Source organism: Tachysurus fulvidraco, chromosome 3 (genome assembly GCF_022655615.1).
Source record: "Tachysurus fulvidraco isolate hzauxx_2018 chromosome 3, HZAU_PFXX_2.0, whole genome shotgun sequence".
Classification (NCBI taxonomy): Eukaryota; Metazoa; Chordata; class Actinopteri; order Siluriformes; family Bagridae; genus Tachysurus; species Tachysurus fulvidraco.
The window spans coordinates 31,769,091-31,783,675 of NC_062520.1; the positions used below are offsets into that span (position 1 = coordinate 31,769,091).

The window sequence follows — 14,585 nt, forward strand, 5'->3', positions numbered from 1 at the left end:
CTTAAAAAAAAAAAGAGAGAGAGAAAACAAGAAGAAAAAAAAACAATAAATGTACGAGACTGCATTTCCGCCTCTTGCCGCAAGATGTCGCCACAGATTCGTTTTTCATGTTCAACACTTCAGAACAAATGCTGTGTAAAAACAATAATCCTTGCAGTAGAAGATTAAAAGCAGAAGGCAGAATGTAATAAACTGGATATTAAAAAAAAGGGAAGAACAATCTACACTTCCTTTTGTGAGGTGAAATACAAAACCATAAATCATGTCACAAATCTTTTTTTTTCCACCTTTATTGTGATAATCACTGCAACAGTCTTATGTTCCTGGGTGAAAAAAAATACCTAAATAAATAAATAAATAAATAAATAAATAAATAAATAAATAAATCTCAGTCCAGCTACATACACAAAACACGTGGCAGAAAGTGTTACAGTTTGATAAGTTGTAGAAAAAAAAATACCTTTGACACAAAAACGAACACCAAAACTCCACAGCCACAGTGAAGCATGGTGGTGGCAGCACCATGATGCGAGGCTGCTTCTCTTCCAATCCGACATGGATTTATCTTCAATTCAATTATTTTAACCAGTGTACAGATTTTTTTTAAATCATCTACATGCCTTTACTATGCAAGTCAGAGGAAAAAGAGATGGAGGACAATCAGTGATTTTAAAGAAAATGGATTAAGAAAAGTAAATACAAAATATCATTTAAAAACGACCCATTAAAAAAACCCCAACATCAAAATTAGTCTGCTGTCTGCTTGTTTCTTTCTTTCGGTGACCTGTTAACTCAGGAAGCCCTTTCTGAAAATGCGTCAGCTACCTGCATCACTGTTGGCTAATCCCACAGCATTAATAGAGGCAGGTAATCTCTGCTTATGGATCCTAGGTTATTAGATCCACTTCTAAAAGTGACACGTTGCTGATAGCAGGTGCAGCAGAGATACTGGGGTTTAAAAAGAAAAAAGCTCCACAATAATATCCACAAAAATGACCAAAAGATTAGACCTACAGTCCGTGATGTCTAATTGAACGCATTGACAGGAAAGAAAACAATAATCCAAACATACATTAAACCAATTAATTGTTTCCCTTCAATATAGCATAGCTGTCCTCAACACTAAGGATCGTTTAGACGTTTCCGTGATTGGAAAACGTATTTATTAAAACCACAGAATGAACTTAAATCCCTCTGCAACTCAGCTCATCTGGAAGGCAAGAGAATTTACAACACAGATACAGAGACGTCTTTTCCGATCGCGGCTTTAGATTCGGGTAGCAACCTGTCGTGGTATAAACCTGCGGTGCGTTGGCAAGCCAGCTGACAAAGTGCTGACTCACAAGGTAATAAACACAACTGCTATTTGACTGCAGGGAGCAATAAACAGGGTTACAGTTTTAGAAAAGACCAAGAAGGACAAGAGAAGAAAGTGCCTCGGTCACATACATACAGAAAATAGACATTGACAGGCACGTCGGGGGTCATTAAATGCAAAAAGACCATCAAATACAAAGCGCTCTCTCTGTGTATTACACACATAAACAGAGCGCTGCAGGGACAAAGTGTTTTTATAGCCCGACCGCTAAGTTAGCGTCACCTTGGATCCATCAACAAGAAGCAAATAGGATTTTTTTAATAAGTTCTGTGACCAGCAAAAGGTTTATGATTCTTACCTAAATGCAATCAGCAGAAGTGAAAAGCTCTAAAGATTTCTCTAAACCAACTACAGCACAGACTGCAAGTAAATACTAACCTAAATACTAACAGCAACACCACAACATCAGGAGAGTTGATGCTGAGCTGGTGGTAGATGGTGGAAGTTTCTAGAAAGAAGCAGAAATTTGGCGTCGGCCCAAAAGATGTTGAACTCTAACTCCTTCTGTGGCTCGGTACAGATTATTTCGTGATCTTGGTTGTTTAGGTGTTGATTAGTTTTCTCTAACAGAAGCTCTGACTGTAGTTTGTAATTCGAATCACACAGCACATTAAAATACAGCGCGACATCTTGTAAGTCGGACCTTCACGTAGCCTGTCGATACGACAACGGAGACTTATTTATTTTATATTTATTAAAGGAGTCTCCAGTGTCAGCATTCAAAGGATGAAGTTCTCTTTTTTCTGCCAAAGGAAAGTCTTCAATATCTGGTTTCTCTTTCACCTGCCAAGCGTTTGTTCTTCTTATTGTATTTTATTGACTTGTTTTGCGAATGTTCCCAGAGTCGTTCTTTCATGAATGCCAATTGTTAACATTGTAAAATTGCTGTGGTACATGAAAAATAACAGGCCTTAGAGAGCGATGACATAGGGAAATAATGAAATCCACTTCGATGGCCACTCCGTTGTTGATCATTTCTCTGACAACAGCACCCCCCCATGTGTTTCATTCCTTACATGACCCCTGAGGTGAGAACAACTTGTCCTGCAGCATGCAGACCTCTGTAATCATATTACTATCGGCTGAAAGTGCATGAGGCGACTAAATCAAATCAGCAGGAGAGTTCCACAGAAGGGTAATACTTCCCTGAAAGGCACCAGCTGATAAGCTGAACCCTGAGCAAAGTCATATGTGCTTAGCCTACTGCACAGTCAGAGGCCTTGCAGAAATGCGCGATTATTTTATTCATGCACGTTTACAGCCTTTAATTAATGAGAAACCCATAGCAGATCCACAAGCTATAGGAGGCATAAGTGCAGGACATGATCTGGAGCTTTACGAGCTGTGAAGACGATTGGCTGATTTTGTGGACATGCACAAAAACGAACGGAACCTCCTGTGCATTCATGCAATTAATCAGCCAATGCATAAAATCAGGTCAAGAGCTTCAGTTAAAGGTGCGGTGTACGATGTTCGAAAGCCAATGTCGACATATAAAATCACCAAAACAAACACGCCCCTAGCCCAAACGGGTCCCACCCCTGTATCGATAGCTCCGCCCACACATACATAAGTAACCCGGGCGACTAACAGAAAGAAACGTGTCTTTATCATAGCTGAAGGGAAGAACAATACGATTGTAGATAAACAAACAAGCAAAAATGCCACACAAGCATAATGATGTAAAGGACAAAGGCATATATTAGTTCTGTGTAACAAAGCAAAACCAACGTTACTCACCTATCGAGAAGGAAAAAAGCGCCTCGGCGTCCCATCAATGTCACACATGCGCACTGAACACTCTCTCCGCCCATATTGACAAGACACGCCCCTTTCTGCTCATCGGCTACAAGTTTGTTTTGTTTGTCGGCCCGACTCAGCTTTCTGAAGCATTTCTCAAACAACGTGCACACCACCTTTAATGTTAATGGCAAACAAAAAATTGTGATCTTTTTGACTCTGGCTTTGACTCTGGCTTTGACTCTGGCTTTGACTCTGGCTTTGACTCTGGCTTTAAAGAGAATCGTGCAGCATAGTATGCCTCGAGTATGACTAGTATGATCTACACTGCAAGTTGCCAGAGGTGTCTTTCTATACAGCACATCAGGAAGGGTGCAGTGGTACTTGTTCAGGACCTGTTCTTATGGAAAGCAGTCAGAGTAATATGATGGTGGTATCAGCTTTCAGTGGAATCATGACAACACTACCCACCCACAGTCAGAAGGCGTCGCTTCAGGTACGGAAAGCCTTTGAAAGAGCCGTGCAGGCAATAAGATACCTTGATCCAACCCCATACCCGGAAGCATAACTCCTACTCGAGACCCAAGGCAATTTAGCTAGAGTGTACGAGTACAAGAGCTTGCTGGTACACACTGCAAGACTTAGAAACAAACATGTCGATGTTGTGCACTTGGATTCCTATCTCCATAGAGATCAAGGACATTTTTTTTGTTGCATTTTGTCCATTTTACCGTTTTAGCTAGAGACCAGCTCAATTTAACCAAGGGTAACAAAACACAGTCATTAAATCATCATGTCATATAGAGGACATGTAAAGCCCTATTCGGACGGGATTAGTTCTACGTGGGGACGTGGAGTAATGCAATTTTACCTCAGGACGTCTGTAATATTAATTGGCCAATTCGCACTGGACAAGACATCTCAGTAAAACTAGCAGAAGTGGGAGGGGGGACTCGCTTTACGTACCACAGTAACCTCCTTGTCATCATGTGCGTATGACGTTGCTTCCTGTTATCACGTGCGCAAACACAACTTGGCGCCTTCATGCTTGAAAAATGAAAACAGGAAATGACGCTCCTTTTAAACAGGAAATGACGGAATTTTACCGTACACATTTACAGCGGGTCTTTTCGGACGGGATCAGTATTAGGTAATTTTTCCGGACCTTTTTACAGAAGGTAAAAGTCACCGTAATCTTTACTGACATTGTCCGTAATGATCACCGAGATGGCGCATTCGGACGGGACTAATCACAGAGAAGCTCTGGTAATAATTACCCCCCACGTCCCCACGTAGAACTAATCCCGTCCGAATAGGGCTTAAGTCTCCATCCCCATCTCTAGGGTCAAGTACATATACAGAAGGTTCAACTCATAACCCTAAAAAACATGGAGAGTAGTGTGAAGTAAAAGATACTAACCTTGGTGGTTAGGAGAGTTTCGACTGGCTGCCTGTTGGAAACTTGACCCGATTACATTTGCCGGTCTATGATCGGCAGTTCGGTCGACATTGTCCTGCTAAGACAAAAGCCATAAAGCACAGCAATTGTTTTATAACTATGCAATTATAAGCATGCAACATTCATCTTCAAGGTTAATAATCACTAAGCGGCTCTAATGGCTATACGTTTACGATCTTAGTTAGGATTAGGAAAAAAACCTATTGTATTTAAATGATATCACGCTGCATTAAAACATTTCATATACATCAGAAAATAAAGATTCTAGGAAGATGCAAATAACCTAATTACTTGTGTCACAGTTCAGAAAAATAACAATCGCCAAAGAGTTTCTGCCCCCCCCCGGTTCTAAATTGTAAACTGTCAAAATGTAAAGTTTTCCATTTAAAATAAAAAAAATTTCCATTTATATAATTGAGGGTGCAATTGAGGGTAAAGGGCCTTGCTCAGGGGCCCAGCAGTGGCAGCTTGGTGGACGTAGGAATCGAACGCACAACCTTCCGATTGGTAGCCCAACACCTTAACCACTAGGCTACCACATCCCTTCAGCTGAAGATAGACTTCAACTATAGTAATACTCAGGATCTCATCCTGGTCCTAGAGCACCTAGAAAAGATTCTTACATTTTGACATGAGCCAAAAATGATAAGAGGCAGGTCTGTAGAGTAGAAGGTAGCACTGCCACCAGCGAGATCATCAATACCCCATACAACTTCACAGCAGGGTCACAGCCAGGTTTTAGAGGGACAAAATTAGGTGAGGCTGGAACCTATGTAATCTGGGAGAGTTGTCTGTGCCAATGGTAGACCATAAGAACAGAATGGTTGATTGAAGTATTCCAGCCCTTTCTATAAAAGGAAAAGTAGTTTTTTTGTTCTTGCTCATGGTACAAAAGCATGACAGGCAAGCAGAGAAGGATGTGATATCTCGGGCATTGCTGCTGATTGGGCCTTTCACAGCAGGAGCCAGGAACAGAATGTTCTGTGGCTCTCTTATGTTTGGAGATGGTGTTCCGCAGCGGACCACAAAGCCTAGTGGCGCTCTCTAATGTGGCCGTGAAGGCTCTCCAGAGAGAAATTTACAAAATTAGAGCAGGGCCTTGTTTGTTCCCCAATGCCAGTGTGCACAGTTTATGAGAACTGCACACATGCGGATCCAACGTTAAGTTCTTAAGCCACCCAATAAAACAAGACAACATGATGCGGAAAGAACAACAGAGTTGCTGTTGAGTGCTTGAAAGTGTTCCATTTCACCGAGAAAGCAGATTAGCCATAGCTTCACGAGGCCACCCGATACTATACAGTACAGGCTGTTTACACATCGCTGAGAGAGCGCTGTAACCTTTGGTCATGAAGACATTTCCTCAACTGCACAAGTTTTATAACCCCATGGTATTTCCTCTGGTTCTTCTTAAAGACTTCCTAGTGTTGTTATGAAACGGATATTCAGCTGCTCTTTTTATGAATCCACATCAACTCAATTAGCTGGAGTCGATATGACAACAATAAGATACGACATATTTTATTGAATCTTTCTCTTTGCCACATAAATCACAACACTTAAAATGGTGTTAGCTGCTGTGGCTATTTAACCTGGAATGATGATTATCTTGGTTCAGGTGCTTTTGGGGAAACGTTCCTGTTTTAGTCCAGCACCAGTTTCACAAAGAAGTTTCAGACGGCACCGAAGGCTTTGTAATTATCTCTGTAAATGGTGTGAAGACATGCCATTTTGATAGGATATAATGGAAAGCATGTAGGTTTCTTTGGACTGTCTCCAGACAAAAAGTCTAATCCCTATGTCTGGATTATTGGACCAAGACTGCCAAAGCCTGTTCTACACTGTGAAAGACTGTCCTGTATGTGTATCCAAGCATGTGTGTGTGTGTGTGTGTGCTGGGGAGAAAGGGGTACCAGCGGCACAAGGTAAAGGTACAACAAGTCAAGTGTGACTGATCCATCCTGACTTCCACCTAAAGTCACAGCAGGAGAAGCTCCTTTGGTTCTGTCTGACTGCATCCAGCTCATTCCCCAGAAGCTCCTCCAGTATTCAGTACCTTGCCCTGCAGAGTTCTCAGTGACACATGCCAGATCTGGAATTATTAAAAAAGTCTCCTGCTTCTTTGAGTTGTTTCTTTGAGCGCACGCCTGCCCAGCAGAGCGTTCCGATCCAAATACCCTTAAATACTCAAATACGCTTCATTTCCCAGTTCTGCAGGGTTAAACGATGGCACGTCACAAACCGCACCAAGCAACTGTTATACCATTCCCAGTGCCAGGAATTAAAACGTCTTCTATGCCACACTGTACAGTAATTGGCATTTTGTCATGATGTCATTAGCATCACAGAACACAATTAAAAATGTATAAACAGTAATTTAAGGAACATTTAAAGGCAACAAAACTCAGGCAACAAAAGTATATGTATGTATGCTTAACATTACATGCAACATATTTCCTCCATGACCTACCTTGGTAGTAACTAAATATTCTAAAGTAAATCCTGACCTTGAACATTCATTCATTCATTCATTCATTCATTATCTACCGCTTATCCGAACTTCTCGGGTCACGGGGAGCCTGTGCCTATCTCAGGCGTCATCGGGCATCGAGGCAGGATACACCCTGGACGGAGTGCCAACCCATCACAGGACACACACACACTCCACTCTCATTCACTCACACACACACACTACGGACAATTTTCCAGAGATGCCAATCAACCTACCATGCATGTCTTTGGACCGGGGGAGGAAACCGGAGTACCCTGAGTAAACCTCAGAGGCACGGAGAGAACATGCAAACTCCACACACACAAGGTGGAGGCAGGAATCGAACCCCCAACCCTGGAGGTGTGAGGCAAACGTGCTAACCACTAAGCCGCCGTGCACCCGACCTTGAACATAAATGCTGTAATTACACAGATTCACGGTAAAATTTCGCAGCATTGCACGATGCACCTATAAAACATGTCTACACCGTGTTTAATGGCTTGTGCACACAACCAATAGGAAAGTTTCCCAGCAGTGACTGTAAAGCAAACCATGGAGGAGATGAAATTTAGGTGAACTGCACTTTCTTCACCAGAAACATCTCTTGCTAGAAACTTTTGCCTGGCTGTTGTGGAAAAGTCCACACTAACCTTTCCGGTGTTGCTCTCATATTTATCTTTGTTACTAATGAATAATTTACTATTAACCACCAGCAGAACTGGTGCATAGAATATTATAAAATATATAGAAGAGCATAAAATATTTTCTAATTCTGTCATTTTTTTAACTTCCTTTAATCCTGTAATAAAAAAAACAACACACATACACAAGATATTAGATATCTGTTGACAATGAAGTCATTCACTTCACTACTCTTTAAATTTAGGCATATCGATTGACGACTTCTAAAACCGTACCTCTAGAAGGGGTATATTAAAAAAATCCACATAGTGTTTTAAATGTCAGCCCTGTGGTGGACCAAAATCAGGCTTACGCTCACTCAGCAGTCCTCTAACTCCACAGAAAGGTTAGAATTTGGCCCAGCTTAGCTTCAGACACCAAAAGGTCAGACTACTGTGCATTCCGCTGGGTTAGGGTTAGTAAGGTAAGTAACTTTGTGTGTGTGTGTGTGTGTGTGTGTGTGTGTGTGTGTGTGTGAGAGAGAGATGTGTAGCATATGTATAGGGGAGTTAAACTCTCTCTCAATATATTTAATAAGCAAATGTGTGACAGCAGCATTTTTTTGTAACAGCCAATCAGTGCCTTTAAATAGAACCCTGCACTCGCTTCACATGAAAATAGGTATTTGATTAGAGTGGAAAGTAAATTTGAGAAGTGAAGACCCATTCTGACCTCGCTGCAAATGAGCACAGCACTGTTTTTGTCAGCCGAGCTGAAAGTGAATGGAGCTTCTATTTCGATTTTTTCGGCCCAAAGCTAAACTTTTCCTCAACACAACACAATAAAAAGAAGCCAGATCCTGATTCTCCGAGTTCCAAGAAATACCAACAACTAGGAGTTTGACTTCCAGGAACAGGAACCACACACTGCCAAAAGTCCATTTGATTCACTCTGAAAACATCCATAAAACCCAAGGCAAAAAAATTTACGGCCCTTGGGCTGCCGATGTGTCCGGGGGGAGGAGGGAGGAGGGCCTGTTACGACCTATGCAGTGTGTGGAGTGAACCAACACGGCCATCGTGCTAATGTCAAACCCAAATTCCATCAGCGCGTCTTCTTCGGGAGCCGTTAAATGCGTCACTCCGCTAACCGAAATGGACCTGACAGCCACAAGGCTATGAAAACATTAAATAAGATTTATATTACTTGATCTTCAGAAATGTTTCCTGTTAAAATGCCCAGTGTGGATGGTTTCACATTTTAAAGTAGGGGTATGAGTGACTAACGTTATTAACTACCATTTAATTAAGTTTTAATGCCTCACACCAAGACTGTAAAACACAAGCAGAGATTAAAGTTTTCATTATTTCTCTATAAGCTCCACAGTTAAGACAGGAGTTAAGGGAGATTTGCTTGGAGTGCTAGGTCAAGCCCAATCTTGGACTTCAGCCCAGATTCCCACCACTCCCAAAGTTACATAATCCTCCATAGACGACTTGTATCTTCATCTGGCTCGACATAAAAACTCACGCAGATCAACCTTCCCTGTTTGATTCCCCGGTTTCACTGTGCCACCTCCGCACCTCTCAGCCCCACCGAGCCTATAAACGCTTCATTCTGCAGTTCTTAAAACAGATAAAATTGTGAGGCAACAGGAGCTTGGTGTTAAAGCGTTCGGGCTCTTTTGCCTGTAACAGTGTCGCAAAGGGACTCCGGTGCAGCGGCAGCAGAAAGCCGGCCGGCTAAATGAAAGGCCTGCGACGAGGCCAGCTCTCTGCGGGGTTGATGCCGCTGATGGATATTTCCCACTGGGTTTGAACCGCTGCACGTGGATACAAACAATGGCTAAGAGAGCCCTTCAAAACAAGCTAGTTAAGCCTTTGTTTAGATGCTCTTACATCAGGTTGTGCCATGTGAATCAGATGCGCTCAGCCCAAAGGAATGCACAGCCATGCCATGGCCATTCATTTGCTCCTAGTCTTCATTCAAGCATGGACTCTAAATTTACAAGCTATGACAGGTACATTGAAAAACAAGGGCAGTCTTCTCTTTCACTCTCTCTGTCCATTCTCGCTTCCAGTTAGTTTTAAAACGGTTTTATTTGACTCGTCAGCCACTTTTATATATTAAATGTCTATATTTGACAAAACGGGGTCCTACAAACATAACCATAGGGTTCATGATCTGTTTACTTGTTTGACTGGATGCTTGACTCTAATAACTCCAGACTTCAATAACTGTATAACACTCGATTACTTTCTGAGGAGAGGCGGAATCTTTCTTATTTCACACGAGTCCCTAAAAAAACTCTGTATATGACGTTACATAAAAGCAGGATGACATCGGACGGTTCGTTCCGAGAGCATTTTATATGGAAACCATAATTGGTGCCTCTTTACACTGAGATTTCTTCAACATTCTATAAACGACCTGCAATTTATTTATTTATTTTATTTTAGAAAAGAGAAGTAAATAATGCCCTAAAGTAACTTTAAAGAATCTTTGCGATGCTCACTTCTTAAGCGTTCACTGCGTTTATTGGATATCAATTTTTAACTTTTCAGCCCTACAAATAAAAACCATAGACGTGTTTGTACGATGCCATGATGACATCGCTGACTGAATATTTTGACACTGTGCACGGGTCTTTATCATGACAGCACGTGTTGACATGTTTGGACATAGAGCTAGATCATTCTACACAGTATGGACACCAGTTGCTGATCATACAATTCAAGATCACTTACGCTAAGCTAAGCTAAGCTAAGCTCTGCTAAGCTAAGCTAAAGAACACCACTGGCCCTACCTTAGTAAAAAAAAATACGTTTTATAACAAAACATAAGGACGGGTTTATTTGCAAGTGAAACAGCTGACGTTTTACCTGATAATTTGGGTGGTGCAGGAAGTAATCCGGACATCCAGCTACTGCCATGTTAGTAAACGTTCACCTCTTAATTGTACATTCACTTGTAACAGAAGCAGAAAAAGAGCCTGAAAAAAATACCAAAAAAAAGAAAGAAAAAAAAAGTTATTTCCAGAAACTTCATAAAATTGGAATGAAGCCCAACATCTTTACAAGGTACTATAGAAGTTGCTCAGCGGTCTAGAGTCTTGGCTAAAGTACTGAATACTTCATATAGTATAGTTTGGCTTCTGCTTTAGAAGTTTTACTAACAATACTGAGAAGAAACTAGGCCATGCATTTCAATACAGAAAAATGACAGGATCACAGAAACAAAAATACCTCTTAAATACCTCAAAAGGCTTATAAATACATGTTCCCAAAAAACAAGAACGCAAACCACTGCATCAAAAGTCGATGCGTCACACAAGAACTCTGGATAGTTTCTAAAGCTAAACGCTAAATGCTAAAGCTGTGTAAATAAACACTACCAAAATCAAATCATTTTGGTTCATTTTGCTATTTGGTTATATTCAGTTAACACACTCGCGCATTTTTACACAAACCAAAGCGCAATTAAAACAAACCTTTGGTGAGGGATGTGTGGGAAGAGGCTGGGCTGAGAATGTACTCTTTGTTTCACTGGTCGGAAATACGGAGACGGGAAACGTAAACAAACAGTTGGCAAGAGCACACAGAAGTCAAAGAAACCAGGCAGCCAAGCACAAAAAAACAGGGCTGGCGTTAAATAGAAGGTTAATTAAAGCTCCTCAAGTGGTGCAACAGAAAAAAGTGGTCACTCTGTCAAAGGAAGAACACAAGTTTGTATCCCTGGGATGATCTCACCATCCATTGGGGTAATATCACCGCTAACTGGGTGAAAGCAATGACATACGATCTGTTCTTTGACAATCTTTGGCATCTTTCAGCTTGTGTACATGAAATACAGCAGATATGGCAGCATTTGACCATAACTGATCCTCAGAGGTGCTACATTTAGTGAAATGTTGATTTATGCCCTTGTCTGATAATTCCTTAGACTCACAGAGAGCATAAATCTACAAGGAACATGCCATCACATGTGCGAGGGTTGGGGGTATGGACTGAGCAGGTGACTGAGTTGATAAGAACCTTCACCTACCCCCTAAGGGGAAATATGCAAAAGACACTTGGTGGGTGGGTGTGGCCTTACAACTCCAGGTTGCCTGGTTGGGTCCTAAACTCGAGTTACCTCAGAGTTTTATCTGGTTGTTTCCATTATCAGGAGAAAACCATTCTGAATCCCAAAAATTGCGCATCCATTAATGGCCAGGGTTCTAGACAGCGTAATTGCCCGTAAGCTCTAGTTTGTAGGGATCGCATAGTCTTCGATCATGGCCAATCACGGTCATCTAAGCTCATGTATGTGGAAGAGGGCAAAGAGAATCTTCCCTCAGAGTGTGGCATGCTTGCCAGTGATGCAATGATTTGGATGCAGTGATCCTGTCACATAATGAGTGAGCTGGCTGCTGGGACCTTGATCAAGTCCCTTAACCTTCATCTAATGCTCGGTTGTATAAACGAGTGAAACACTAGTCGCTCTGGATAAGGTCTGCCAAGTGCCATAATGTAAATCGGAGAAAAATAAAAGGGAAATTGCCTCTTAATTTGAACTGACCATGTTCTGCAATAGACTGGTGTTCCATCCAGAATCCACTGCAACCATGACGCAATCACCGTCAGGTTTTAAGGATCGCATGATTTAAAAACATTAAACAATTGAATTATTTCACTCTTCTATCCAAGCTACAAGAGGTGTCTTCTCATACAGAGGTGTGGAATGTGAACGCGGTGTGCAACATTTTACGTTCACTGGTACAGGATACCTTTGCGTTAATTGCCTTAAAACGTCTCACACTCGATTGGTCAACCGTGGATTATGTGCCGGCTTAAAATCACACGACAGTACGGGCTTGTACGTTCAGGAAGATCATTCAGAGGGAACTTTCATCAACAGTCCCGTGTTTGATCAACAGAAGCACTACTGGCTTTTTAAATACTGGGCATTTTTATGACGGTTCTTTGCATAAAGCAACAAACACATCAGATTCTAAACGGACAAAAAACGTTGTGTTTAACAGGTAAAACCTTGCCACGGAATCCGCAGGCTAATAAGAGCCGTGGCTGGTTTTGCGTTAAGAACTTTATGAATACTTACACTGTACACGCTGAGCCTTAATGCCTTGCTGTGATTAACACCCGAGTAACACCAGAGACCTGGAAGTTTATGAGCTCCAGGTATTTGACGTATTCTGCATATTTAATCGACAGAGCGTCACTGTTGCATCAGGGAGATAAGTTAGTTACTTACGTTATAGCAACTGTACGCGGTCGTTCCCTCTCAGGCTTCTCTTTTACAATTTTATTTTTTTACTCTTGAGTTAATAAACAAAAGAACTAAATCCTACTACACCAGTCTTCCATAAAGAATCAGATGATATCCTATATCCAGTTACGTATATTATCATTTTTTTGTCAGAGTTGTCAGTCACGATCACTTAAGTGACATCACTTACGGACACCCCAGGATACGACTGGATACAAAGAGTTGTCAGTCACGATCACTTAAGTGCTTACGAACACCCCAGGATACGACCGGATATGAATTTTTCCTCACTCATGTCCAACAAAAAGATTGCAGCGATTGCAGAGTAAATAATTCAGATTTTTACCTTGTTCTGTTCACACTGCCGTACATATCCTAATCAGTCGTGTAGAATCGACGTTAAATCCTGGTCTTTTTTCTGAAAGAGTCTCCGTCATATAACACATTGTTTAGACCGAGCTGTTAACAAAGCTGTTAAAGCTTTGTTGAGTTCCCTCAAAAAAGCCTCGGGATAACGCGAGGTTTTAAAAGAAAACGAAGGACAATGAAGTGGCGCATGTTGAATTGTCCAAACTACGGTGAAGAGGCTACGTTTAAATCACAACACTTTACTGTGGATTCGCTGCAGACAGAAGGAAGGGAACAGTAAATCCTTTAATTCAGAGAAAGAACAACGATTCCCCCGGGCGCACTCGCACAGCCAATCATTTGGGACTTTGTCTCGGAATTATTAGCTGTGAATTCGGCTCAGGAACACAGCTGAACCTGAGAGGAACTGTGTATTCAGATTTCTGCTTCTTATAGTATTAAAGTACAAAAAGTAAAATAAGAAAAAAAACTCTAATTTAATAAATATAATATAATATAAAGAAAATAAAATATTAAAATAGCGTGTAGGTTTAAACTCGCCCAAGTCTCTCGAGTCTAGTTTTCTAGAGAAAATTCGTATTTTTAATCAGCCATACTTACAAGAACAAAAACCAGATTCTGTTTTCTAAAATTAGAAAAGCTAACACTTGTAAAAGCGACCTTTTTTTGGTAATTGTATTAATTTTGGTGCCTAATTAAATGAATAAAAAATAATGTTTCCCCGATATTATGTTTGCATTAAAGAGACAATTATTTCACATTTCTGGAAGCGTAATCTAATGGAAAATATCCCATAATGTTTTACTAATTACGTACCATACAATCAGATTATAAATAATAAATAAATTAATTAAGGTAATAAATTAGTGAGTAGCTGAGAATTTATCTTGGTTTAGACACACACACACACACACAACACACACAAACACACACAAACACACACACACAAACACACAAACAAACAACACACACAAACACCACACACACACAAACACACACACACTTACCTTCACTACTGAGGGAAATTATTCAGATAACCAACAATGTACAAAAAAAAAGAAATGAATGAAGATGTGTGGATGTGATTGACACGAGCCAAACATCAGGTTTCACAAGTTAAAACATTTAGGTCAAGGAGTTTAAGAAGGCAAAAAGCACCGTTCTAAAATAGGGCTATGGAGCTCAGTGTCAGCGTGATGACACAAAATCCCCAATAGATGTTTTTGTGGGCAGCTCCAGAGCAAAAAAGTGCAAAAAAA

General features: G+C 40.9%; 1 protein-coding gene across 9 annotated transcripts in view; it reads right to left on the reverse strand.

The window, feature by feature from the left end:
* The window catches only part of grb10b (growth factor receptor-bound protein 10b), a 60,215-nt gene that overhangs the window by 30,875 nt on the left and 14,755 nt on the right, over window positions 1-14,585 (reverse strand). For 3 of the 9 annotated variants that reach the window (XM_027179110.2, XM_027179109.2, XM_047810840.1), the window contains exons 2-3: window positions 10,572-10,681; window positions 4,539-4,632 (exon numbers count right to left, since the gene is read on the reverse strand). In XM_027179110.2, coding sequence (XP_027034911.1) covers window positions 4,539-4,632; window positions 10,572-10,622 — 145 coding nt within the window. In that variant the 5' untranslated portion in view covers window positions 10,623-10,681. Of the gene's footprint in view, window positions 1-4,538; window positions 4,636-10,571; window positions 10,682-14,585 lie in introns of all 9 variants that reach the window. The other 6 variants (XM_027179108.2, XM_027179105.2, XM_027179107.2 and 3 more) reach the window with 3 other exon arrangements.